At 36.7% G+C, this 25,125-nt stretch overlaps 1 protein-coding gene across 2 annotated transcripts in view; it reads left to right on the top strand.

The window, feature by feature from the left end:
• Positions 1-25,125, top strand: part of LOC149781651 (lipoma-preferred partner homolog) — a 54,541-nt gene that overhangs the window by 9,845 nt on the left and 19,571 nt on the right. Inside the window, exons 2-8 of one of the 2 annotated variants that reach the window (XM_089935726.1) lie at positions 4,156-4,319; positions 9,979-10,197; positions 13,588-13,710; positions 16,234-16,722; positions 19,063-19,164; positions 22,036-22,103; positions 24,685-24,732. In XM_089935726.1, the coding sequence (XP_089791852.1) occupies positions 4,193-4,319; positions 9,979-10,197; positions 13,588-13,710; positions 16,234-16,722; positions 19,063-19,164; positions 22,036-22,103; positions 24,685-24,732 (1,176 nt within the window). In that variant the 5' untranslated portion in view covers positions 4,156-4,192. The remainder of the gene's footprint in view (positions 1-4,155; positions 4,320-9,978; positions 10,198-13,587; positions 13,711-16,233; positions 16,723-19,062; positions 19,165-22,035; positions 22,104-24,684; positions 24,733-25,125) is intronic. The other variant, XM_089935727.1, reaches the window with a different exon arrangement.

The following is a 25,125-nucleotide window of genomic DNA, read 5'->3' as shown; positions in this document are numbered from 1 at the left end:
GTGTCAAGCTTGTGTCTGCTACCTGTGATTAAGGTTTTGACCCATTACAGTATCAAGCTTGGTCTGGTACCTGTGATTAAGGTTTTGACCCATTACAGTGTCAAGCTTGTGTCTGGTACCTGTGAATAAGGTTTACATATATTGTAGTTTCAAGCTTGGTCTTCTACCTGTGATTAAGGTTTTGACCCATTATAGTGTCAAGCTTGTGTCTGGTACCTGTGATTAAGGTTTTGACCCATTACAGTGTCAAGCTTGGTTTGCTACCTGTGATTAAGGTTTTGACCCATTACAGTGTCAAGCTTGTGTCTGGTACCTGTGATTAAGGTTTTGACCCATTGCGTTATCAAGCTTGGTCTGCTACCTGTGATTAAGGTTTTGACCCATTACAGTATCAAGCTTGTGTCTGCTACCTGTGATTAAGGTTTTGACCCATTACAGTGTCAAGCTTGTGTCTGGTACCTGTGATTAAGGTTTTGACCCATTACAGTGTCAAGCTTGGTCTTCTAACTGTGATTAAGGTTTTGACCCATTACAGTGTCAAGCTTGTGTCTGGTACCTGTGATTAAGGTTTTGACCCATTGCGGTATCAAGCTTGGTCTGGTACCTGTGATTAAGGTTTTGACCCATTACAGTGTCAAGCTTGGTCTGCTACCTGTGATTAAGGTTTCGACCCATTACAGTGTCAAGCTTGGTCTGCTACCTGTGATTAAGGTTTTGACCCATTACAGTGTCAAGCTTGTGTCTGGTACCTGTGATTAAGGTTTTGACCCATTGCGTTATCAAGCTTGGTCTGCTACCTGTGATTAAGGTTTTGACCCATTACAGTATCAAGCTTGTGTCTGCTACCTGTGATTAAGGTTTTGACCCATTACAGTGTCAAGCTTGTGTCTGGTACCTGTGATTAAGGTTTTGACCCATTACAGTGTCAAGATTGGTCTTCTAACTGTGATTAAGGTTTTGACCCATTACAGTGTCAAGCTTGTGTCTGGTACCTGTGATTAAGGTTTTGACCCATTGCGGTATCAAGCTTGGTCTGCTACCTGTGATTAAGGTTTTGACCCATTACAGTGTCAAGCTTGGTCTGCTACCTGTGATTAAGGTTTCGACCCATTACAGTGTCAAGCTTGGTCTGCTACCTGTGATTAAGGTTTTGACCCATTACAGTGTCAAGCTTGTGTCTGCTACCTGTGATTAAGGTTTACATATATTGTAGTATCAAGCTTGGTTTGCTACCTGTGATTAAGGTTTTGACCCATTACAGTATCAAGCTTGTGTCTGCTACCTGTGATTAAGGGTTTGGCCCATTACAGTGTCAAGCTTGGTCTGCTACCTGTGATTAAGGTTTTGACCCATTACAGTGTCAAGCTTGGTTTGCTACCTGTGATTAAGGTTTTGACCCATTACAGTGTCAAGCTTGTGTCTGGTACCTGTGATTAAGGTTTTGACCCATTACAGTATCAAGCTTGGTCTGGTACCTGTGATTAAGGTTTTGACCCATTACAGTGTCAAGCTTGTGTCTGGTACCTGTGAATAAGGTTTACATATATTGTAGTTTCAAGCTTGGTCTTCTACCTGTGATTAAGGTTTTGACCCATTACAGTGTCAAACTTGTGTCTGGTACCTGTGATTAAGGTTTTGACCCATTACAGTATCAAGCTTGGTCTGCTACCAGTGATTAAGGTTTTGACCCATTACAGTGTCAAGCTTGTGTCTGGTACCTGTGATTAAGGTTTTGACCCATTGCGTTATCAAGCTTGGTCTGCTACCTGTGATTAAGGTTTTGACCCATTACAGTATCAAGCTTGTGTCTGGTACCTGTGATTAAGGTTTTGACCCATTACAGTGTCAAGCTTGGTTTGCTACCTGTGATTAAGGTTTTGACCCATTACAGTGTCAAGTTTGGTCTGCTACCTGTGATTAAGGTTTTGACCCATTACAGTGTCAAGCTTGGTCTGCTACCTGTGATTAAGGTTTCGACCCATTACAGTGTCAAGCTTGGTCTGCTACCTGTGATTAAGGTTTTGACCCATTACAGTGTCAAGCTTGTGTCTGCTACCTGTGATTAAGGTTTACATATATTGTAGTATCAAGCTTGGTCTGCTACCTGTGATTAAGGTTTTGACCCATTACAGTATCAAGCTTGTGTCTGCTACCTGTGATTAAGGTTTTGACCCATTACAGTGTCAAGCTTGGTCTGCTACCTGTGATTAAGGTTTTGACCCATTACAGTGTCAAGCTTGTGTCTGGTACCTGTGATTAAGGTTTTGACCCATTACAGTATCAAGCTTGTGTCTGCTACCTGTGATTAAGGTTTACATATATTGTAGTTTCAAGCTTGGTCTTCTACCTGTGATTAAGGTTTTGACCCATTATAGTGTCAAGCTTGTGTCTGGTACCTGTGATTAAGGTTTTGACCCATTACAGTGTCAAGCTTCTGTCTGGTACCTGTGATTAAGGTTTACATATATTGTAGTATCAAGTTTGCATCCAGTACCTGTGATTAAGGTATATCAAGTTTGTGTCCGGTACCTGTGATTAAGGTATATCAAGCTTGTGTCCATTACCTGTGATTAAGGTTCTATCAAGCTTTTGTCCAGTACATGTGATTGAGGTAGTCTCAAGCTTTTGTCCAGTATATGTGATTGAGGTAGTATCAAGCTTTTGTCTAGTACATGTGATTGAGGTAGTATCGAGTTGTCCAGTACATGTGATGAAGGTAGTAGAAAGCTTGTGTCTAGTATCTGTGATTAAGGTAATATGAAGCTTGTGTCCAATACCTGTGATTAATGTAGTCTCAAGCTTGTGTCTTGTACTTGTGATTGAGGTATATAAAGTATGTGTCCAGTAACTGTGATTGAGGTTGCAGACCTGCCAACTCTTACAATTTTGCCCTAAGTCTTAAGAAAATTGCCCTTAAACTACGGACTTACAGCATAAAAGAAACACTATAGAAACATGATCATTGGCAAAAAATCCAGAAAATGTTATCATCTGTGTTTGATTTGGATACTGGTCTCATATTAGAATTAGTTAAATTGGTCCAGAACTTGACTGACTTTACAGCAACACATCAGATGCTTTAAACTGCACATATTTGTTAGCCTATCATGTGCTGAAAAATGGCATTAAACCCAACAACAAAGCTCATATTTGTTCATGTGAAGCATCTGCATGATCAAACTGTTGGTCATATAATTTTTTTTAAAATGTCGTCCAGCAAGCGATGTATGTTTAAGGCAAAAGGGAAAAAATAAGCCTTTAGAAAAGTGTTAATAATCAACACAGGAAAAATGAAAAGGAATATTCAGATTCATGTGAATAAAAGCTGGAATGGATACAGTTATGTTTATTGGACATCACATGCCAGTTCTAGTATGACTCATGGCAGGAAATATGATTGTCATCGTCATGCGAAATGGAAAAAGAATTTCCAGAAATTCCGTTAAGTTGAGAAACAGCAACAAGCCATTGAGCTGCATAGGTTTTGGAACTTAAATTTGTGCATTGTACTAGATGTAAAAAAAAGTTTGCGTGTACTTTTCAGTTGAACATAATGTTATTCATTGCTACACGTTCCAGATATCGAACTTTTAATTGCATTTTCCAGCTTTATCAGTTTATGATCTTTCGTTTCACCTTACGGAAAACTGGTCAAACTTACGGGGAATAAACCAACTGCCTTACTGAGACTGACTCATCAGGGTTGACAGGTCTGAGCTTGTATGCAGCTTGCAGTTGGAATATGAGTGCTATGTAGCAATAAAATTCAAGTGGTCATATGTAATAGACAAAGTCAGGTACCTATAATTACAACATAGACATTGTTGTGTACTGGCAGATATATCCCATTTACAGGCTACTTATATGTTTATACTTTGGAAGTTTAATCTTTGTTCTGTGAGTTTCTTGTAAAGGAGCTGTACCTTTAATTCAGGTTATTTTATAACTATTAGTTATTTACTTAGAGACAAGTTTATTATTAGAATCAGTAGCAGCAATGGGAAATTGATTGTTAATCTTGCGAGACCATAAGGATTGTTTGAACATGTTAAAATTTTGTAATTCGGATGAATTATGTCAACTCTTTATTGCAAGAAGAATTGCATTGTTCTATCAGATGTTTCTTAATACATTTACTGCATGTGTTTATTGCAGATTTGAGGTCACAGAGTGTCAGCTGTCTGCCACAGGAATGACTCAGCATGGACTTGAACGGGATTTTCAGCACATGGGCCTACATGACCACTTTGATGCTCGTCGCCAGTCCCCAATCCTTGCGCACAAACTCAGCACTTCAGCGCCTACACCCTACAGACCAGGTTACATTACATAGGACTGTGCTTTACAGAATTTTTTGAGCAATAATAGAACTTTTTAGTCAAAATATCCTTCACATAAAATTTACTGTGTCAGTCTGAGCATGCTTTTTATTCTGACCTGCAGTTGAACTTGGCATTTGTTTTCTCAGGGATTGACCAATGTTTGTTTTATCAGATGATACTCTTAAGTGCAATTGGCTGACAATTAGTCTTTAGATATACTACATGTATAGATTGAATAAACATATTGACCTCTGCTGTAGTTTTTAAACCTCGTTTCAACACTGATTTGTTCTGTCAAAAAGAGACACTACTTCCTTTGATTGATAAAGTAAGCAACACCAAATAAATCTGCGAAGAAAGTTATGTGTATTTGTAATGTATTCCATGGAAACTTAGTTAAGAATTTAAATACTGAGACAGAGAAATAGATATGCATTTATGTACTGAGTTGTGTATCTTGATCGTGTCAGCATCAGAAGGCATGTGCTCTGTTTGCATCAAAAGGTCAATAAGATCAGCAAGAATGATTAAATTTTCAATTGGGCTATTCATTGAAAAAGCAGCAACTTTGGTGGTTGAAAGAGTTTTCAGTTGTGATCAGATTGTAACAGGAAGGTCACTGAGGGCTGCCATTCCTGCATTAATTTTGTGTGTGCTTATGTCTTTGTAGTTATGTGCTTTCCTGGTATAGCATAATGTCATCCATTCCACTCATTAAATTCATAGTCATTGTTGTAATAGTGCAGCACGTATAACAGTTTCATTAATTTTCTAATAATTTATGGGTTCTGCCAGAAGATAATACAATTTATACAAATGAAATGGCATAATAGATTCCCTTAGTGTTGGTCACCAAGATGATTGTCTTATGTCTAACATTTCAGATACTTCCCTTAGTTTTGGCCACCAAGATATTTGTCATGTGTCTAACATTTCACATACTTCCCTTAGTGTTGGTCGCCAAGATGATTGTCTTATGTCTAACATTTCAGATACTTCCCTTAATTTTGGCAACCAAGATATTTGTCTTATGTCTAACATTTCAGATACTTCCCTTAGTCTTGGCCACCAAGATATTTGTCATGTTTCTAACATTTCAGAGACTTCCCTTAGTGTTGGTCGCCAAGATGTTTGTCTTGTGTCTAACATTTCAGATGCATATTGAAAGCAATGTCTTTGTGACCAAGACTAAGATATCCTACTTTTGAGCTCTTCCATACATGGTACATGCTTATGGCAACTGTACAATAATGCTGGATTGCTAATTTTGATTTGTGTTGGATTCGGATTCAGAAATTATATTTTAAAAAATGGTTTTGATTAGAAAATTCATTCTGAGACTCTGATAACTATGGGTTTGGGTGGAAGGTTAAGCAACCAAGTGTGAGTCAAGTATAAATTGACAAATTACAGCAGATATCAAATAGGCATGAAAGTATGTAATTTAGTCTGATTAAAATAAATATTTCTTTAAGCAAACAAATATTTGATTGTTAAATTAGTAAGAAATTGCTAGGGTTGCTTAGTACCATTCAGATGTCTTGCTAGGATTTTAAAACTAGGAGTCCATGTCTCCCATTTTTGGTAAAAATAAGAGTCCCACCAGCGGATTTTGTAGTTCCCTCCCAACAAAATATGCGAATTTTGGTTGCCACTGAGTTTAATTTCTACATTCTTTATAACACCAACATTGCTCGTGTTTGTCCGTCAGAGTGAGACTAAATTTTGTCAGTCCAAAGAATGTCCTATTCCAAGCACTACGCTAGGCATCAGACACTTTCTTACACTTAGCTACTGTCCCTTCTGATCTGTAATTTCTAGCAACTTGAGTACTCTTCTGAATCTCATTACAGTCTTTGTCAGTTTGCCGTTTAACCCCAAAATACTTACCCAAATTTGCGAAGGGCATTTTGTCTTAGTCTCAACATGTCTTGATTCCAAGGTCACATGCACTGCTTATTCCACTATGCCCAGAAATTAACACAGTAATAAAATATAAATTTGTTTATTTGATGTACTCTTATAAATGACCACGTGTACATCTCTGGGTCTTTCTGCATCTCACAGTAAATTTCAATACATTGTCCCATCCAGCTGCCAGTCAAAGCCTTTGAACCTGCTGCCCAGCTATTGCATCATGTTCTTTTGATGTACTCTATAATGGCAACATGTACATCAATTTGTATTTCAGCCACTAAATTTTGTCATTGTAAATATCAGCACAACTAATTAATCAATACATTTTCCCACTAAGCAGGTGGCTGAAACGGGGGGGGGTGTGCTTTAAATTTTGCTGCCCACCTATTACATGCGTACGGAGGACTCCCACCTAAGCATTTTTCGGCATTCAGGATAAAACATTGCATCCAAATACGCGTGATTAAGCGTTTCCGAGACCTTAGCCATTACTTATTAGAACTGAACTCTCGTGTGTTCTCATTAACGTCAGGCATCTTTGTTGAAGGTTAAATATATTGCAGAGTATGATTTGAAGTGTCCAGGAATCTGACCCCTAATTGTTCCACCTGATGGTTAGCTTACTGGTACAAACACAATCTCAGTCACTGTGTAAGCATATATTATAGATTTGTACCTAATGTCTTCCAGAAATGACCACTCCTGTGGCCTAGTGGCTAGAGCGGCAGCTCCTGGGTTTGAACCCCGGCCAAGTCATACCAAAGACTTATAGACAAAGGTACTTACAGTTGCCTCACTAGGCGCTCAGCATTAAGAGGTTAGTGTTAGGAATGGTCGGCCTGGTGTCATGATAATGTGACTGTGTGGGACATCATGCTACATCAAAGGTCTTGGAAATGCTGAATTGTGCATATATGGGTGCAGTTGTTTTTATCTGGGACACAAACGATTACTTACGCAGTAGTCCTCTGTATGTGCATGATAGCTGGATGGCAAACTCAAAGGTTTTCCAGTTCTGCTTTAACCACCTGCTGAGTGGGAAATTATGTTGATCAATTGATCATTTTAGCTGTGCTGATGGTTATAATGAGAGAATTCTGTGGCTTAATGACCCCCAGATGTACATGTTGTCATTGTAAGAGTACATCTGAAGAACATGATGCAATAGCTGGGCAGCCAGTTCAAAGACTTTGTCTAGCTGCTTAGTGGTGGCAAAATGTGCTGATATTTACAGATACTGAATTCAGAGGCAGAAACACCCAGTGATATACATGTGGTCTTTATAAGAGTAGATCAAATGAACAACTTCAGCTTTCATTATCGTGTTAGTTTCCAAGTGCAGAACTGCCAGCTCTTATGAGTTTGCCATAAGTGTTAAGAAAATATCCTTAAAACGGAGACTTAAAGAAACATTGCTGCTGTTCACAAACTTGTCAAAACCCTATAATGCATATGGCTTAAACATTTTTATTCAAAGCAATGATACACAATGCCTTGTTCTCTTACATGCATCTAGCATCTTCTTGATTTACCTAGTGGTTGTTCCATGTCCTGAGCAGCTTAGCACAATAGGCCTTTCCACTGCAGTCTTCAAACATATTCTCACTAGCAATTGTCAGACAGTTCAGTAATATGTGAAATGGTACTTCATGACCTGACCTCTTTGCCTTTTAATTACCAGTATTTAACCTGCCATAAGGATAGTTTTACATCAGCTCCAATCATGACTGTTTACTGTTTATATATGCTACATGTATCCGGCATATATTGATAGTGGTGTTATTTTTTCATTTTTCAAAGATTGCTGAAAATTGTTCTCTTGAAACACAACCGTGTTAGGGGTTTGGGAGTACAAATCATTTCATTCGCAATACATGCCGTGCTATAATTTGATTAACATCAGATCAACACTTCACATATGACAGTGGTGAGCTGATTTTAATCACTTTGCGCTGTATCATAACAGGTGTGTCAACATCTTGAAAATTCATTTCTGCATTTCATCAGCGTGATCACAATTTTCGCTGACAAATGTATTTTTTTACAAGCCCGATAGAAGACAGGGCAGACCCAATGTGAAATCAGATGGGTCCCAGGTTTTGGATCATCGGATTTTTTTAGCACTGCTGTTACTTCTCTAGAGACTAAATTCTAATAAATCTGTTATTCTAATAAGTATATATTATCAATGCTCAAAGAAATTTTGTTCAGGCATATGCCCAGGTTTGGTTACTTTAAAAAAAAATCAGAAGCCCGGACTCCAATTCTATATGCTCAAAAAGGGCACTATTTCTTGCTATTTAATAGTACTTAAAGAAACATCAGGGCTGGTGATTTAAAAAAACTTTCAAGTCTTAACTCCAATTCCATGTGCCCAAAATGACCCTATTTGTTACTATATATAAGTCCTTAAATGATATTTTCTCTGTTACATGCCCAGGACAAGTTACTTTAAACAAAATCACTTAACTCTGATTCAATTCCACCTGCCCAACCTCCAATTCCTTGTTCTCAAAATGGTACTATTTTTTGCTAATATTTTGACACACTCTTGAAGAGATTGCAATAATTTAAATATGAAAGAAATAAACAAAGTCATTAAATTGACTTGTGCCTTTATCTGAATCTCAGATTATTTTGTGTAAAGTTTTCCTCCAGTTTCTGATGTCTACGATTGTCCAATTGCTCTAGTACACAAATTTGATTGAGACAGAGGCCTTGGACAAGTGACCTTCATTAAAAAAAAATCATTTGCTTTGACTCAAAATCCTCCTGTCCAGCAATTCCATATCTTTTACACACCCAACCCATGCAAACAAATTAAATCATCAGTCCCTTATATTCGTTACATTGTTCTCAAGATTGAACCCTCATTCACATTCTGCTGAAGACAGCTCACATTTAATGAAATTTCCAACAATTTCACGATTTTTTTTTCATTCTCAGGTGGTGAATTCTCAATAATTATGGCACACGTCTCTGCTCCTGCAATATCCAACTGTATAATTTCTGCTTTGCCATCAGGTTGAGGATCAGTCTGTATTTCATTGCAATGTGCTGTTGCCTTTGAGTGTAGTTTTGTTTTCTTCTGAATGCTGAAAAAATCGCTGTTTCTCATTCAAGGTTGAAATTAGAAATGAAGTTGGAGAGCCATTGATCGTTTTTTTTATCTTGCTGCATTTTTTCTGTTTCTGCAAAGATGTACAAGAATAAAGAAACTTGAACACTTGTTCTTATATTTCTACAAATGTTTTAATTTTTGTAAAATGTTATCAGAGATTTTGTTAAACGGGTTGATGCTAGTTTTTACTAATAAAATTTGTACCTGTAAAGGATAAGAAGTGAGACTGCTGTCATTATTTGTGTACCCAACATATATTCTTTACATAATTTAGTTTTTTCAAAGTTCTTCATTCAGTTTCGACCACATTTGGGTATAATAAGATTCAACACTGCCCTTTCTTCCTTTAGCAATCCTGCCACTAAGACAGCAGAACCTAGAAATATAATAACATCCAACACTGCCCTTTCTTCCTTAAGCTTTCCTGCCACTGGGAGAGCACCACCCAGGATAGAACCATTGGGTTGTGCCCTTTTATAGATATATGATGTCTTATGGTCATAAAACATTTTGTATCTTTTAAATTCCAATAAAGATTTATATTGTAGAAAAACAGCACAGTCTAAAGTTATGATATCACCAGTATTAACTGTAAAAAATTATTTTTCACATTGGCAGGTGTTTCAGGGTACAGAGGGTTTAGAGACCAGGAGTCAGATTTTCCCCCTCCCCCACCCCAGGGGGGATTTGGGGATTCATTTCCTCCACCTCCACCTGATCCTACAAAGGAGAACATTTATCATGAGATAAGGGATGAGCTTCCTCCACCTCCACCCCAGGTTTCACGAGGTTTGGACTATGGAGGTCATGATGCCATGCACACAAGAACCTCTGCAGGTGTGTATCAGCCAAAACACTACTCACATCACATCATATGTGATTAAATTACAATTACTGTTATGACTGTGATGCGCAGTCAGTGTCACATGACAGTACAGGGGTTGACTTTACACAGATGTTACAAATGGCCTTGCAGAAATAAAATGGGTGTCCCAACAGGATAGAAATGACATAAGATTATTTACCTAGTTCCACAGGCCTATGGCTATCATTACATGTTTAACTAACCCTCCTTAAAACCCAAAGGCCATGGGCCAGCAGGCTAGTGGCAGAATTGACCCTTGAAGGACAAGCAGGGTTTTGACCCAGATGTGCAATGAGTATGACACCAGCACATGCAATCACATTACAATAATTTCTTGTGATGTGATGTGCCATATGGTGTAAGAATTATGACCCCTTTTCCCAATTAAGAGTCTGTACGTCTCTAATAAACTTGCCTCACACCGATTTCTTGCTATATTTTTTCATCTGTTGAACCCTGCTTTTTTAATGCAAATTATAATTTACAGTGGATGTGTGCCTTTATTGATTTATTTCCAGTGGATGCTTGCCTTTATCAATTTATTTTATTTCCAGTGTGTGTGCACTTATTGATTTATTTTATTTCCAGTGAATGTGTGCCCATATTGACTTATTTTATTTCCAGCGGATGTGAGCTGTTATTGATTTATTTGATTGCTATCATATCAGGATGGTTTCTGCATTTAATGTACAAGATGAAGTTTTCTTTTTACTCATTCGTAAGCTTTACTTTTGTGAGCATTAGAAGGATTGTATTAAAGCTTTAGTTATTAGTTTTTTGATTCTACAAAGGAACTGATTTTGATAGTGAAGAAAAGTATCTTTTAAAATGATTACTTTCAGTCTAACAATAATGCAGAGTTCTATCCCATACATGTATATTGCATTGTATTGTACATTTCTGTCCTGTACATGTAGATTGCATTGTATTGTACACTTCTGACCTGTACATTTATGAGGTATATTGAATTGTTTTGCACTATTTTGATCCATAAATGTATATTTTATTTTAGTGTATTGTTCTTACCTGTACATGAATTTTGTACTGTACTGTTTTGATCTATAAATTTATATAATATTGTATGGTACTGTTTTCATCTATACATGTCTATTCTAGTCTGTTCTATTATACTGCTCTGACCCAAACATGTATATTGTATTGTACTATACTGCTCTGACCCACCGCTTCAGTGGCCTAGTGGTTAGAGCATCTGCCTTGGATGCACAAGGTCATGGGTTCGATCCCTGGCCGAGTCATACCAAAGAGTTACAAAAATGGTACTAACAGCTTCCTCGCTTGGCATTCAGCACTACAAGGTTAATGTTAGGACTGGTCGGCCTGGTGTCAGGATAATGTGACTGGGTGGGACATCAGGCTACATGTCTGTGACATGATGCCCCAGTGCTAGACATCACTGTAAACTGCCACACTGCAGACATCATAGCAATATGACTGAAAAATTGTTAAAGCTACGTTAAAAATCCAAATCACACACACACACACTGCTCTGACCCATACATGTATATTGTACTGTACTGCTGTGACCTTTACATGTGTATTGTATTGTATTGTACTGCTCTGACCTTTACATGTATTTTTATACTGCTGTGACCTGTGCATGTATAATGTAGCATTTTACTGTACTTCTCTGACCCATACATGTATATTGTACTGTACTGCTCTGGCCCATACATGTATAATGTTGCATTTTACTGTACTGCTCTGACTCATACATGTATATTGTTTTGTACTGTACTGCTCTGACCCATGCATGTATATTGTACTGTACTGATCTGGCCCATGCATGTATATCGTGGTATTATACAGTTAAACCTGTTATGAGAGACTGCCCCTTATGTCATCCAAAAGTGGTCTCTCAAGACAGGTGGTCTCTCATAAGAGGTGTGTGAAAATGAACTGGTTTCCAGGGTAAATAGTTAGCATTGTTGAAGAAGAAAAAAATACCCATACTCAGTGTACATGTATCATATCCTTTATTGATAAGTCTTGTTAAATATTGCATGCATTATTTTCAAATTAACTTTATATAATAAAGATATACATTTTCAAACGTTAACGTGAATCAAATTAGTATATGTATACATTTTGTGAAATAATTGTAATATTTATCAGACCCATAAGGTAACTTCACATGGCCATACATTTTAGAGTTGTTTCAAATGTAACAGTGTTAGAATTTTTCTTTTTTTCATCGGAGGTTCTGCCATTGTTATTAGTGTTGATGTAATAACGACTAGATGGATTTCGGTTTTTATCAGGTTTTGAGACAAGTTTAAATCACTAACCTTATAGCTCCATAAACAAAAGTTGTGACCATCTGCATCTGGGTAAACAGATGGTGGCTTGGTGAAACACTGACCAAAGCAAATTTTTTGAAAAAAGAATCCAGAAATGATTATCACTTGCTAGTATAAAAGACAAAGAGCTCATTACCCCACCCTCCAGCATTATGGATTAACTGGAAAGACAAACAATGTACTCAACCCTACACTGAAGCCCTTTCAAAATATTTCTAGGACATTAAGACTACCAGCATTGTGTGGGTTTTCACAAAGATGGTTAATCTTACTGGCTATTCACATGGCATCAGCACTACAATGGCAGTTAGTGACATTTACGTTTGTCTGGTATACTGCAGTTTAAAAATGAACACCATATGCTGGACTTGTAAATTTCACAAAACTGGTAGCTAGCCAATTTGTTTTTATAAATAACTTATTAGAACAATCTTTACTATTTATGCAGTTGTTGTTACAAAGGATTAAATGATGGTTAGTGGTGTTTGTCTTGCTATATGGTTTTTCAGCTGTAGTGTTATTTATTATGCACTTTGTTTGCGTACTACAGAGGATTAAGTCAAGGTCAGTGGTGTCTGTTTTTTTTACGGTGCAGTTGTTCATAGCAGTGTCAAAATGCATATTTTGCCAAGACATCGCAGTTGCTGGTTGCATTCAGCAGGTGGTCGATTATAACAGAGCATTTATATAATAAAATTGATCCATGCATTATGCTTGTGGTTGGAAATGACTGGTGGTCACTCATAGCAGATGTCACTCATAACAGTTTTTACTGTAATATATTGATCTGTAAATGTATATAATATTTTATGGTACTGTCTTCATCTGCACATGTGTATTGTACTGTACTGCACAGTCTTGATCAATATGTGTATTTTTGTATTGTCAAGTACTGTTCTGACCTGTACATGTATATTGTATTGTACTGTACTACTCTGACCTATACACATATATTGAATTGTACTGGACTGCTCTGACCTGTACACATATACTGTATTGTTTTATAGAGCTCCGATCTAAGGTGTATGTTTTATTGTATTTCAGGTTTCCCATCATCCACAAGTTACAGCAGCACATTTGAGAACCGGGCAGAGATGTCAATGCCATCTGGTGGTGGGTATGAGAGAGTAATCAAGCAGGCCACCTACAGTGTCCAGTCCTCGGATAGTAAGTTGTGCAATAACAGCGATCTTTTATACCAGTTGAAGTACTATTGTATGTTATTTTGCAAAAATATTACTTTATCTGAAAAAAATGGCAAACGGTTTCAGACAGTGTGCATTTAGAACAGATTCTGATTGGTTGATTGGCTTTTAATGGCACTTTCAGCACATTATTAGATGCTTCATACAGATGAAATAGGAGCTAAGTTAGTGCCTTTAAGAAGGACTCGCTGAGGCAGCTGATTTGGGCTTGCCTGAGTGGGTATCCCAAGGATGCAGCAAAGCAGCTGACCTGGTCTGTCCTAGGTGGGTATCCCAAGGACACAGCAGAGCAGTTGACCTGGTCTGTCCTGGGTGGGTATCCCAAGGACATACCAAGGCAGCCAGTCTGGGCTGGCTTGAGTGGGTATCCCAAGGACTCAGCAAAGCAGCTGACCTCGGCTGGCTTGAAATGGTGTCCCAAGAACATACGGAGGGAACCAATCTAGGCTGGCCTGGGTGGGTATCTAAATGACACACCTAGGCAGCTGACCTGAGCTGGGTGGGTACTAAGCCTCACTACAACATATGTTAGCAAGCTATACATCTTGCATCCAATGGACAGTAAATTATATTACCAAAACTATTCTGCAGTGTGAAATTATTTGAATTTAAGTTATCTTACAAAATTCTTATTTTGAAAAACATGTTTTACTAAAGTGGCAATAAAAACCCAACCAACAACAACACATTCAGTCAAAAGATGGTATGTATGACAACTTCGTATAACATTCAGCCAACATATAGTTGGTTCCTAACCAATAAACCAGCAACAAATTCATATTATATGGCAACTAATAAACAGTGAAAACTTCAAATAGCATTCAGTAATAAAAAAGTTATCAACCAACCAACGGCAACTTCATATAACATGCAGATTCATAAAATACTAGGTTAGCAACCAACAGTAGCAACTTCATATAGCATTTATTCAAAAGATAAAAAGTTACTAGCCAACAACAACTTCCAATAATATTCGGTATGGAGATAGGTTAACAGCCAACCAACAACTGCTCATAAAATTCAGTCAAGAGATAGTAGGTTGCCAACTTCATTTAATACTCGTTCAGAAGATAAGAGTTACCAACCAACCAAGAGCAGCAACATCATACAACATTCATTCAACTGATAACAAGTTACAAATGAACTTACCAACAGCAACAACTTCATACAGCGTTCATTCAAATGATAATAAGTTACAAATGAACTTACCAACAGCATCAACTTCATACAGCGTTCATTCAAATGATAATAAGTTACAAATGAACTTACCAACAGCATCAACTTCATATAATATTCAGTCTGACTAAGGTATGTCATCAGTATTATTTCCTTCAAATGTAGTGCATATTCATGGATCCCTCTCTGTAATGCTATTCTAGAGATCCATACAAGAGTGCTTTGTTACATTATCCCTCACTATAGTGATGTTGAAGAGATGCATACAAGAATAACGTTACATTGATCATTAGAAAAGTTTGTTTTTTAATAAGTCATCTTATGAAGTAGTAGATTTTGATTTATTCTATAAAAAAAGGTTATTGTAGCAAACCTCCATTTGTTGACCTTATCAAAGGTTTTTCCTACTGCATACAGAATTATTTTTTCTTGGTACTACAATTTTTGGGTTTTGTGAAAAATAAACTTTTCTTTCAAATTTAAATTCACAGAGTCCAGTTTTTTCCGTAAGAAGATCATCATTTTTGGAATTTTTAATTTATAGCAACCACACAATCCATAGAAATTGGTACTATGTAACAATAATGAACTGACACTATTTGCTCATGCCACGAAAACTCTGGCCCAAACTGTGAGTTTTGTCCAGTAGTGTGACTGCCCAATGCTGTGGATTCATTACATTTTGTGGGTATCAGTATAATTTATGGCTTTTGGGAAATAACATTTTTGTTGATAATCAAATTTGTGGTGCAAGATCCTATTTTTTTTTACAGAAGAATAATTGTTTCGTTTTTAACTTCATGATTTATAGTAACTTTGAAATACGCATAAATTTGTACCCAACAAAAATAATGAATTAACCTGAGACATTTTGTGGGAATGCGAATTGTCCACAAGGGGAGTCATCTTTTCATTTATGTTCATGACTTGAAAATCTGCTTTCGGTCAAGATTTTCAAGAAAATATGAGTTTAATTCTTAAGATATGTAGTCCATGGTCCACTTTATTAGATTTAAGCCCATTGACTTAAAGTGGATTTGAAAAGGATTTACTTTGTATTAGGCAGATAGAGTAAAATGTGTACACCTAAATATTTAGTCATTTTGTATATTTTTTAATGTATTTTAAAGTCAGCTGGAACACTAGAACATCTTTTTTATATTGATGACTTAAATATGCATCACAGTAGGATAATTAAATTGTAGACTGTTTGAAGCTGATGTCCTGAAAGGGGTCTTTCACCAATTAGAGCTTTGATAACAGAGGAATTCAATTTCTTGATATTAAGACCAGATCTTTGTTTTTGCAGGCAGTGGCAGGTCATCACCTTACTCCAACCAGTATGCCAATCTCCCAAGTATTCAAAGCTCATACAACAGTATGCCTAGCCCACAGACCTACCCATACAGTAGCAAACCTGGTAACTATGGATACAGTCAACAGATGTCACCACATAGTCACCTTGACAACCACACTGACTCTACATACCAGCCACACTCTCCCCATTCTCACCTAGACAACCGAGTGAGCAGTGCTTACACACAGTCTTCATCACGCTTGCTAGGAGAGGATCTGGGCAGTAGGAATTATTCTTCACGAGGACCGATGAGTGATTATACTGCGAATTATGCCAGCCCTCTGTCACGATCAGAGAGACCAGTTCCTGGACCCCAGGTTCCAGTGGTAACAGGATCAAAGCCATCTTTGTCTCCAAAATCTGATAAGGAAGCGGAAGTGGATGCTTTAACAAACCTGCTGATGCAGAACATGGAGTCGACCTCTGATCCAGACTTCTTTGGTAGAGTTATCATCTTATGATCTGTGCCCTTCTTTATTATTAATATAATAAATATTGATGACTTTGTTGCCTTTTTTGCCAGGCATTATTACTGTTGCTATTGCTTAGCAACATCCATTATTTTTGCTGTTTCCTCATAATTATTCCACTGTAAGCTGTCAAGACAACGAGAAACAAAATACAGCAGATAGGTTGTTTGTTTACCATTTCTTGTATTTCATTTTGTTTAAACAATGTCATGCTTGCCATGAATTTTAAGTTGCCTCATTTCCCACAGGGAATTTTAGGTTGGGGTGATTTATTATATTTGAACGATGTCAAAATTCCTATGCAGCTTATTATGTCTTTTTGATTGGGAAAAGTTACTATAAAATTGGGGTGATATATATATATATATATATATACACACACACACACACACATACACACTGGAATCATGTAAAAAATTACCATGAAGTTTATTGTGTCTTTTGATTACCACAGTGAATATTAGACTGATGTGATTTAAAACTGTGTTATAAAGTAATCCATCAGAACTGATAGATCTTACTCATTATTGCTTACCAAATGATAATAAATCACGAAGTTGTGAGTGATAAAATCATTAAAATCATATCTAACACAAGTTATATGTGATAAAACCTTATGGGACTCAATGTATAATGGTAAATGAAAGAGTTGTTTGTGATCAAATCTTATGGGACTCAGCTTATAAGACTGAGAGAGTTGTGTGTGTTAGAATCTTATCTAAGACAACTTATAAGAGTAATAGAGAGTTGTGTGTGTGTGTTTCATATCCAAGACAACTTATAAGAATAATTTAGAGAGTTGTGTGTGATAAAATCTTATGGGACTCAACATATTAGGGTAATTGAGATAGTTGAGTTATAAAATCTAACACAAGTTATAAAACTAATTGTCAGAGCTGTATGTGATAAAATTGTTTAGAATTCAAGTTATAAGACTAATTGAGAGTTATGTATGTTTAAGACAAGTTATAAGACTCATTGAAGTAAGACTAAGAAGTTAGGTTTCACAAAAACTGATTTTTGATGTCCTTCAAAAAATAAGTCATTATACCACCACTGTGAAGTGGAGGAGGACTGTTGTACTATCTCAAGCATTGGTGTCTATGAAGTAATGGAGGACTTTTTTTGCTAGTCACCCAGACATTGATGTATGTGAAAAAAAGGACTTTTGAACTCTCCCAGGCATTGGTGTCTGTGATGTAAAAGAGGACTTTTATTCTATCCCAGGCATTGGCGTCTGCACAGATTCAAGTTTATGCATATGGACTGCATTTCAAGGCTTTAAGTTTGAAACGCTTAGATGTTTGACATTAAAATTTAGTTGTCTGGCCAGGCTTTAAGTTTGGGAGACTTGGCTGTTAGACATTAAATTTAATTGTCTGACCAGGTTTCAGTGTTTGAGACACTTTGTGTTCGACATTAAATTTAGTTGTCTGGCAGGCTTCAAGATTGATACACTTGGGTGTTAGACATTGAAATTGAGTTGTCTGGCAGACTTCAGGTTTGATACACTTGGGTGTTTGACATTAAAATTGAGTTGTCTGGCAGGCTTCAGGTTTGATACACTTGGGTGTTTGACATTAAAATTGAGTTGTCTTGCAGGCTTCAGGTTTGATACACTTGGGTGTTTGACATTAAAATTGAGTTGTCTGGCAGGCTTCAGGTTTGATACACTTGGGTGTTTGACATTAAAATTGAGTTGTCTCGCAGGCTTCAGGTTTAATACTTTTGGTGTTAGACATTAAAGTTATTTGTCTGACCAGGCTACAGGTTTGATACACCTGGTGTTTGTCATTAATATTTAGTTGTCTGGCCAGGTTTCTAGTTCGAGACACTTGGCTTCTGACACAAAAATGTATTTATCCTAAGCTACCAGGCAAAGGCTGTTTCTTCCTCTGATGTAATCTTGATCACCCTTTTCAAACCATGTCAGTAACTGCTCCGGTGGCCTAGTGGTTAGAGCATCTGCCTCGGATGCAGAAGGTTGTGGGTTAAATCCCTGGCCGAGTCATACAAAAGACTTACAAAAATGGTACTAACAGCTGCATCGCTTGGCACTCAGCATTAAGATGTTAGTGTTAGGACTGGTCAGCCTGGTGTCAGGATAATGTGACTGGGTGGGACATCATGCTACATGTCTGCTGCATGATGTCCCAGTGCTAAACATCACTATAAACTGCCACACTGCAGACATCTTTGTGATATGACTGAAAAATTGTTAAAGCTACATTAAAAATCCAAATCACACGCGCTCAGACCATGTAACATGGATCAAATGTCAGCATAATGCTTTTTCTTTTTATGTGATCAGGTATGTGTTCCAAGTGCGGTAAGAAGGTGTTGGGTGAGATAAATGGATGTACCGCAATGGACCAGATTTTTCACATCAGCTGCTTCGTCTGTGTTAGTTGTGGTAAGTTATTTTTCTTTAAAATCCTGTATCATCTATTTACAGAAGTGTTGGATAACTGGTAAGTTTTTATCTGTGAATATCCTTGTCATCTACATATGGGATTGTTGGGTTTCTATATTTAACAGGACATTTTTAAACTCTCATGAAGAATTCCTGACTGAAAATTGTGAATTCTGTCTGGGAATCTTATGTATTTAAACAGAAAGGAGACATTGACATCACTTGCACAATGGTAGCAAGGGTTAAATCAGCAGGTTTTAAAATCAGTTTTGTATTATCATATGTCATTGCAGGTGATATTGAGTATGGATTATAAGTCTATGGCATACTATATGGTTGACATGGATTATAAGTCTATGGCATACTGTGTAGTGGACATGAATTATGAGTCTATCGAATACTGTATGGTACACATGGATTATGAGTCTATGGCATACTGTATGGTAGACTGATTATAAGTCTGGCTTACCATATGGTAGACATGGATTATAAGTCTATGGCATACTGTATAGTGGACATAGATCATAAGTCTATCGAATACTGTATGATACACATGGATTATAAGTCTATGGCATACTCTATGGTAGACATGGATTATAAATCTAGCATACTGTTTGGTAGACATGGATTATAAGTATGGCATACTCTATGGTAGACTGATTATAGTCAATGGCGTACTGTATTGTGGACATGGATTATAAGTCTGTGGAATACTGCATGGTACACATGGATTATAAGTCTATGGTATATTGTATAGTAGACATGGATTGTAAGTCTGGCATAATGTATGGTAGACAAGGAATATGTCTAAGGCATGATGTATGGTACACATGAATTATAAGTCTTTGGCATACTGTATGGTACACATGGATTATTAGTCTATGGAATACTGTATGGTAGAAAGGGATTATAAGTTTGTGGAATACTGTATGGCTATATGTTTTTCACAGACACCAAGTAAAGTGATTTTGCCTCAAAATGCTGGTTTTTAAGTTTAGTAGTTGTAGATCAAGGGATGTTATGATGTGGAAGACAATTACTTTTGATGGGCTTTATTTTGTGTGATTTTACTCTTTAACCAGGAAATCAAACATTCATGCAGCACTAAAACTTTGCTATGCAGTATTCATTCAAGCTGTGCATCATCATAGGTCTTAAAGGAATTGATAACCTGCATTCAGTAAAGTTGTATCCTGAGGTTGTTCTTTTTACATGCAGTTACTTCTGTATACAGTGGGCCCAGAGCAAAGTCAGTGTGATAAGACAAATGTTAAAGAATTTTGCTGAAATTTTTCTAAGATGGTTGAAGACCCAGAATCTTTAATCTGTCACTGTCATGTTTAAACCATAACATTTGTAAGTTTTACCTCTTTTATACTGAGTCGCTACTTAAGTGATTCTGTCCTTGAACATTAGCACTGCTACGGTGGCCTAAGTGGTTAGAGTGTCTGCCTTGGAGGCAGGAGGTCGCTGGTTGGAACCCCATCCGAGTCATACCAAAGACATAAAATAGCACTAGTATCTGCCTTGCTTGGCACTTGGCATTAATGTTTAGTGTTCTGACTGATTGGCCTTGTGTGGGGATAATGTGACTGGGTTGGGGATCATGCTATATGTCTGTGATGTGATGCCCCTGTGGTAGACATCACTATAAACTGCCACACTGCAGACATTGTAGCAGTATGACTTGAAAATTGTTAAAGCTACATCAGAAATCCAAATCACACACACACACTTTGGCTGATGTACATGTTTGCTGTGTTTTGGTTATTGGATATATAATGTGTACCAGAGGCCATAATAATTTTCAAGTCTAATGTAAATGTAATGTGTAAACTTATTAATCAAATGTAATATGCAAGTTTATTGATCAAATGAGATGTATGAGCTTATTGATGAAATGCGGACCTGCCAACTCTTACAATTTTGCAGAAAGTCTAATGAAATTACCCTTAAAATACAGATATACAGCATACTAGCAAAAATTATGAGATAATGATCGTTGCCAAAAAATCTGGATAATTGGTTCCTATGTGTTTTATTTGGATCTGAGTTTATGTTGGACTTAGTAAACTTAGGGAACCAGACTAACTTTATAGCAGCACCCCAGACGCTTTTAACTGCACCTATTTGTTCATGGAAAGCATCTGCATTATCAAACTGTTAATCATTTAAAAAAATGTAATGGCATCCAGAAAGCGATGTTTAAGACGAAAGGAAAAATAAGCTTCTAGAAAAGTGTTAATAATCAACACAGGAGAATAAAAAGGAGTATTCAGATTCTTGTGAATAAAAGTTGGATAGGACACATTTATGTTTATTGGACGTCACATGTCAATTTGAGTATGTCTCATGGCGGGAGATTTGATTGCCGTCATCATTTGAAATGGAAAAGAATTTCCAAGAATTATGTAAAGTTGAGATATAGCAACAAGCCATCAAGCTGCATAGTGTTTAGAACTAGAGATTTGCAACTGTACTATTAGTAAATAAAGTCTATGCATACTTTAAAAACTTTTCAGTTGAACCTAATGTTTATCGTCAATGCGTCAAACTTTTAATTATGTTTTCCAGCTTTACAGTAACAGTTATTGATATTTTGTTACACTTTACTGAAAACTGGTAAATCTTATGGGGAAAAATCAACTGCCTTACTGAGATGGACTTGTCAGGGTTGGCAGGTCTGCGAAGTGTAAAATGGGTGCAGTTAGTAAATGCATAATACATTGTTAGAATAGTTTATACAATTTATGATATCAAAAGATGATGAACACTATAATTTATTGATGTCATTTGATAAATTTATTGACAGAGTGCTTCTGCTATGAGCTTGTTGATGTGAAAGTAACAAAACTTTGATTTTTTTTTCAGGCACCATGCTGAGAGGGAAGTCATTTTATGCCATGGAAACCAAACCATATTGTGAGTCGTGTTACATGGTAAGTGTTCTGGTAGTCAGTTTACTTGGTTATTTTGTCTGGTATTAGTGTTGCATCAAAGTTTCCAGGTTGTCAAGTTACATGGTTAATATTCTGTGACTTATTTTGCTAGGTAAAGGTACTGGTAGTCATGTTACATTTCAAAATGTACTGTGAGTCACATTACTTGTTAAGCATTCTGGCAGTCAAGTTATTTGGTATGCATTCTGGCAGTCATGTTACTTGGTACGCATTCTGGCAGTTATGCTGCTTGATAAGCATTCTGGCAGTCACATTACTTGGTATGCATTCTGGCAGTCACATTACTTGGTATGCATTCTGGCAGTCAGGTTACTTGGTAAGCATTCTGGCAGTCAGGTTACTTGTTAAGCATTCAGGCAGTCAAGTTATTTGATAAGCATTCTGGCAGTCACGTTACATGGTATGCATTCTGGCAGTTATGCTACTTGATAAGCATTCTGGCAGTCACATTATTTGGTCTGCATTCTGGCAGTCACATTACTTGGTATGCATTCTGGCAGTCAGGTTACTTGGTAAGTGTTCTGGAAGTCAGGTTATTTGGTAAGTGTTCTGGCAGTCATGTTACTTGATAAGCATTCTGGCAGTCACATTACTTGGTATGCATTCTGGCAGTCACATTACTTGGTATGCATTCTGGCAGTCATGCTACTTGGTAAGTGTTCTGGAAGTCATGTTACTTGGTAAGTGTTCTGGCAGTCACGTTACTTGATAATCATTCTGGCAGTCAAGTTACTTGGCAAGCATTCTGGCATCATGTTACTTGGTAAGTGTTTTGGCAGTCATGTTACTTTGTAAGTGTTCTGGAAGTCACATTACTTGGTAACCATTCTGGCAGTCAAGTTACTTGGCAAGCATTCTGGCATCATGTTACTTGGTAAGTGTTTTGGCAGTCATGTTACTTGGCAAGTGTTCTGGAAGTCACATTACTTGGTAAACATTCTGGCAGTCAAGTTACTTGGCAAGTGTTCTGGCAGTCATGTTTTTTGGTAAGTGTTCTGGCAGTCATGTTACTTGGTAAGTGTTCTGGCAGTCACGTCACATGGTATGCATATGACGAGTCTTTTTAGATAAGCTTTCTGGCAGTCATGTAGTGTGGTAAGTGTTGCTGATTTTACTTGAAAGGCTTTTGATGGTCATGTTTTGTAATCATTTTTGGGATTGTTTTACTTGATAAGTTTAGGGTGAACCTTAATGTACTTGGTTTCTTTGCACAGGTCACATTATTTATTAAGTCTGTTCTGAGTGTATACTGAGCCCTGTTATTAATCATGTGTCAGTCATGTTATAATATCAGAGTATGAAACCCAGTACTGTGTGAGATCTGTGGCATAAAATATTTGTATATGTCATGGATAATTCACACATTTTGTGTATGTCTTGGTAATGCCAACAAATTCACATAAACTTTTTCTTTGTCATGGTAATGTCAAAACTTCACAAATTTTGTTATGTCATGGTAATGCCCCCAACAATTTGTACAAATTTGCATATGTTGTGGTAATGCCCCCCAAAATTAATACAAATTCGTATATGTCATGGTAGTCCACCCCCCCCCGAATTATTACATTTTTGTATATGTTGTGTCAATACCTCCCAAAAATTGATACAAATTTGTATATGTCGTGGTAATGCCCTAAAAAATTCATAAAAATTTGTATGTCATTTTAATACCCCCCAGAATTAATACAAATTTGAATCCCCCAAAAATTAATACAAATTTGTATATGTCATGGTAGTGCCTCCCCAAAATTAATACAAATTTGTATATGCCGTGTTAATGCCCCCCAAAATTAATACAAATTTGTATATGCCATGGTAATGCCTCCAAAAATTAATACAAATTCTTATGTCATGCCCCAAAACATTAATACAAATTTGTCTGTGGTGGTAATGCCAAAACATTCTGTGTATATCATAGTAATGCCAAATAATTATGTGTGTATCATGGTAGTGCCAAATTATTATGTGTATATCATGGTGATGCCAAATAATTATGTGTATATCATGGTAATGCCAAATAATTGTGTATATCATAGTAATGCCAAATAATTCACATAAATTTGTATATGTCATAGTAATGCAAAAAATTCACACCTTCTGTGTATGTCACCATAATGCCAAACATTCACACAGATTTGTAAGTGGTTATGTTGATGTTTTGCAGTAATTTTTTTAAGGCAATGTTTTTGATGATTTTTACTTCTAACAGTATCATAAAATGTTGAAGCAATTATACAAGAAAGGCGTCATAACATTTAAAAAAACAAGATTATCTTAATGTCATGATTTTCTAATTTTCATTGATGGTAATTATTTGTAATAAAACACATCTGACTGAAGCATGATAAATGAATATTGGTTGCAAAATATAGAAAGACAGTGGCTGTAATTGTGTAAGACAATTTTAAAAATCGGCATTCCATAGAAAATATAAGCATCATTCCTTTTGTTTGAAAAATTAATATGGGACATGATTTAAAGCAAGACAAAAGAAACCCCGGATATGATGTTTCGTATTCTTCGTTGCATATTGTAAAGGATCGGTATTTGTTTGTTTCAGAACACCCTTGAGAAGTGTTCAGTGTGTTCCAAGCCAGTTACTGACAGGGTATGCCTTATTCTAGAATTGATTTCCTGTTGATTGTCTAGCAGGTTTTAGTTACTCTTTTAAAATACACTTTACACTGAATGAAATGGAGGGAAGTCTGGTATGGCCTTTGATTTGGGCAAAACCAGTAACCTTTTGAAAACTATAAACTATTGATAGGCTGTGATTGACCCATGCACATGCTGGAAGTGAGGATCAGACATAGAAGCTTAATGGTGCATAACATGTGGTTATCCACTACAATATTCTGGCAAGGAACAGCGTAGAATATGGATATCAAAGATAGCTCCCTTCTCATTGTTTTGTTACTGCTGGTCCTAAGAAATGCACAGAAAGCAACCATTCTCTGGCAAATGAATTGGTATTGGTTTGAAAAACTACATATCATAAACT

The sequence above is a fragment of the Sinohyriopsis cumingii genome, chromosome 15 (genome assembly GCF_028554795.1).
Source record: "Sinohyriopsis cumingii isolate HCF-2022 chromosome 15, ASM2855479v2, whole genome shotgun sequence".
NCBI classification, from domain to species: Eukaryota; Metazoa; Mollusca; class Bivalvia; order Unionida; family Unionidae; genus Sinohyriopsis; species Sinohyriopsis cumingii.
Note: the sequence above shows the minus strand (reverse complement) of the source record. Positions and strands in the feature narration are given on the sequence as shown.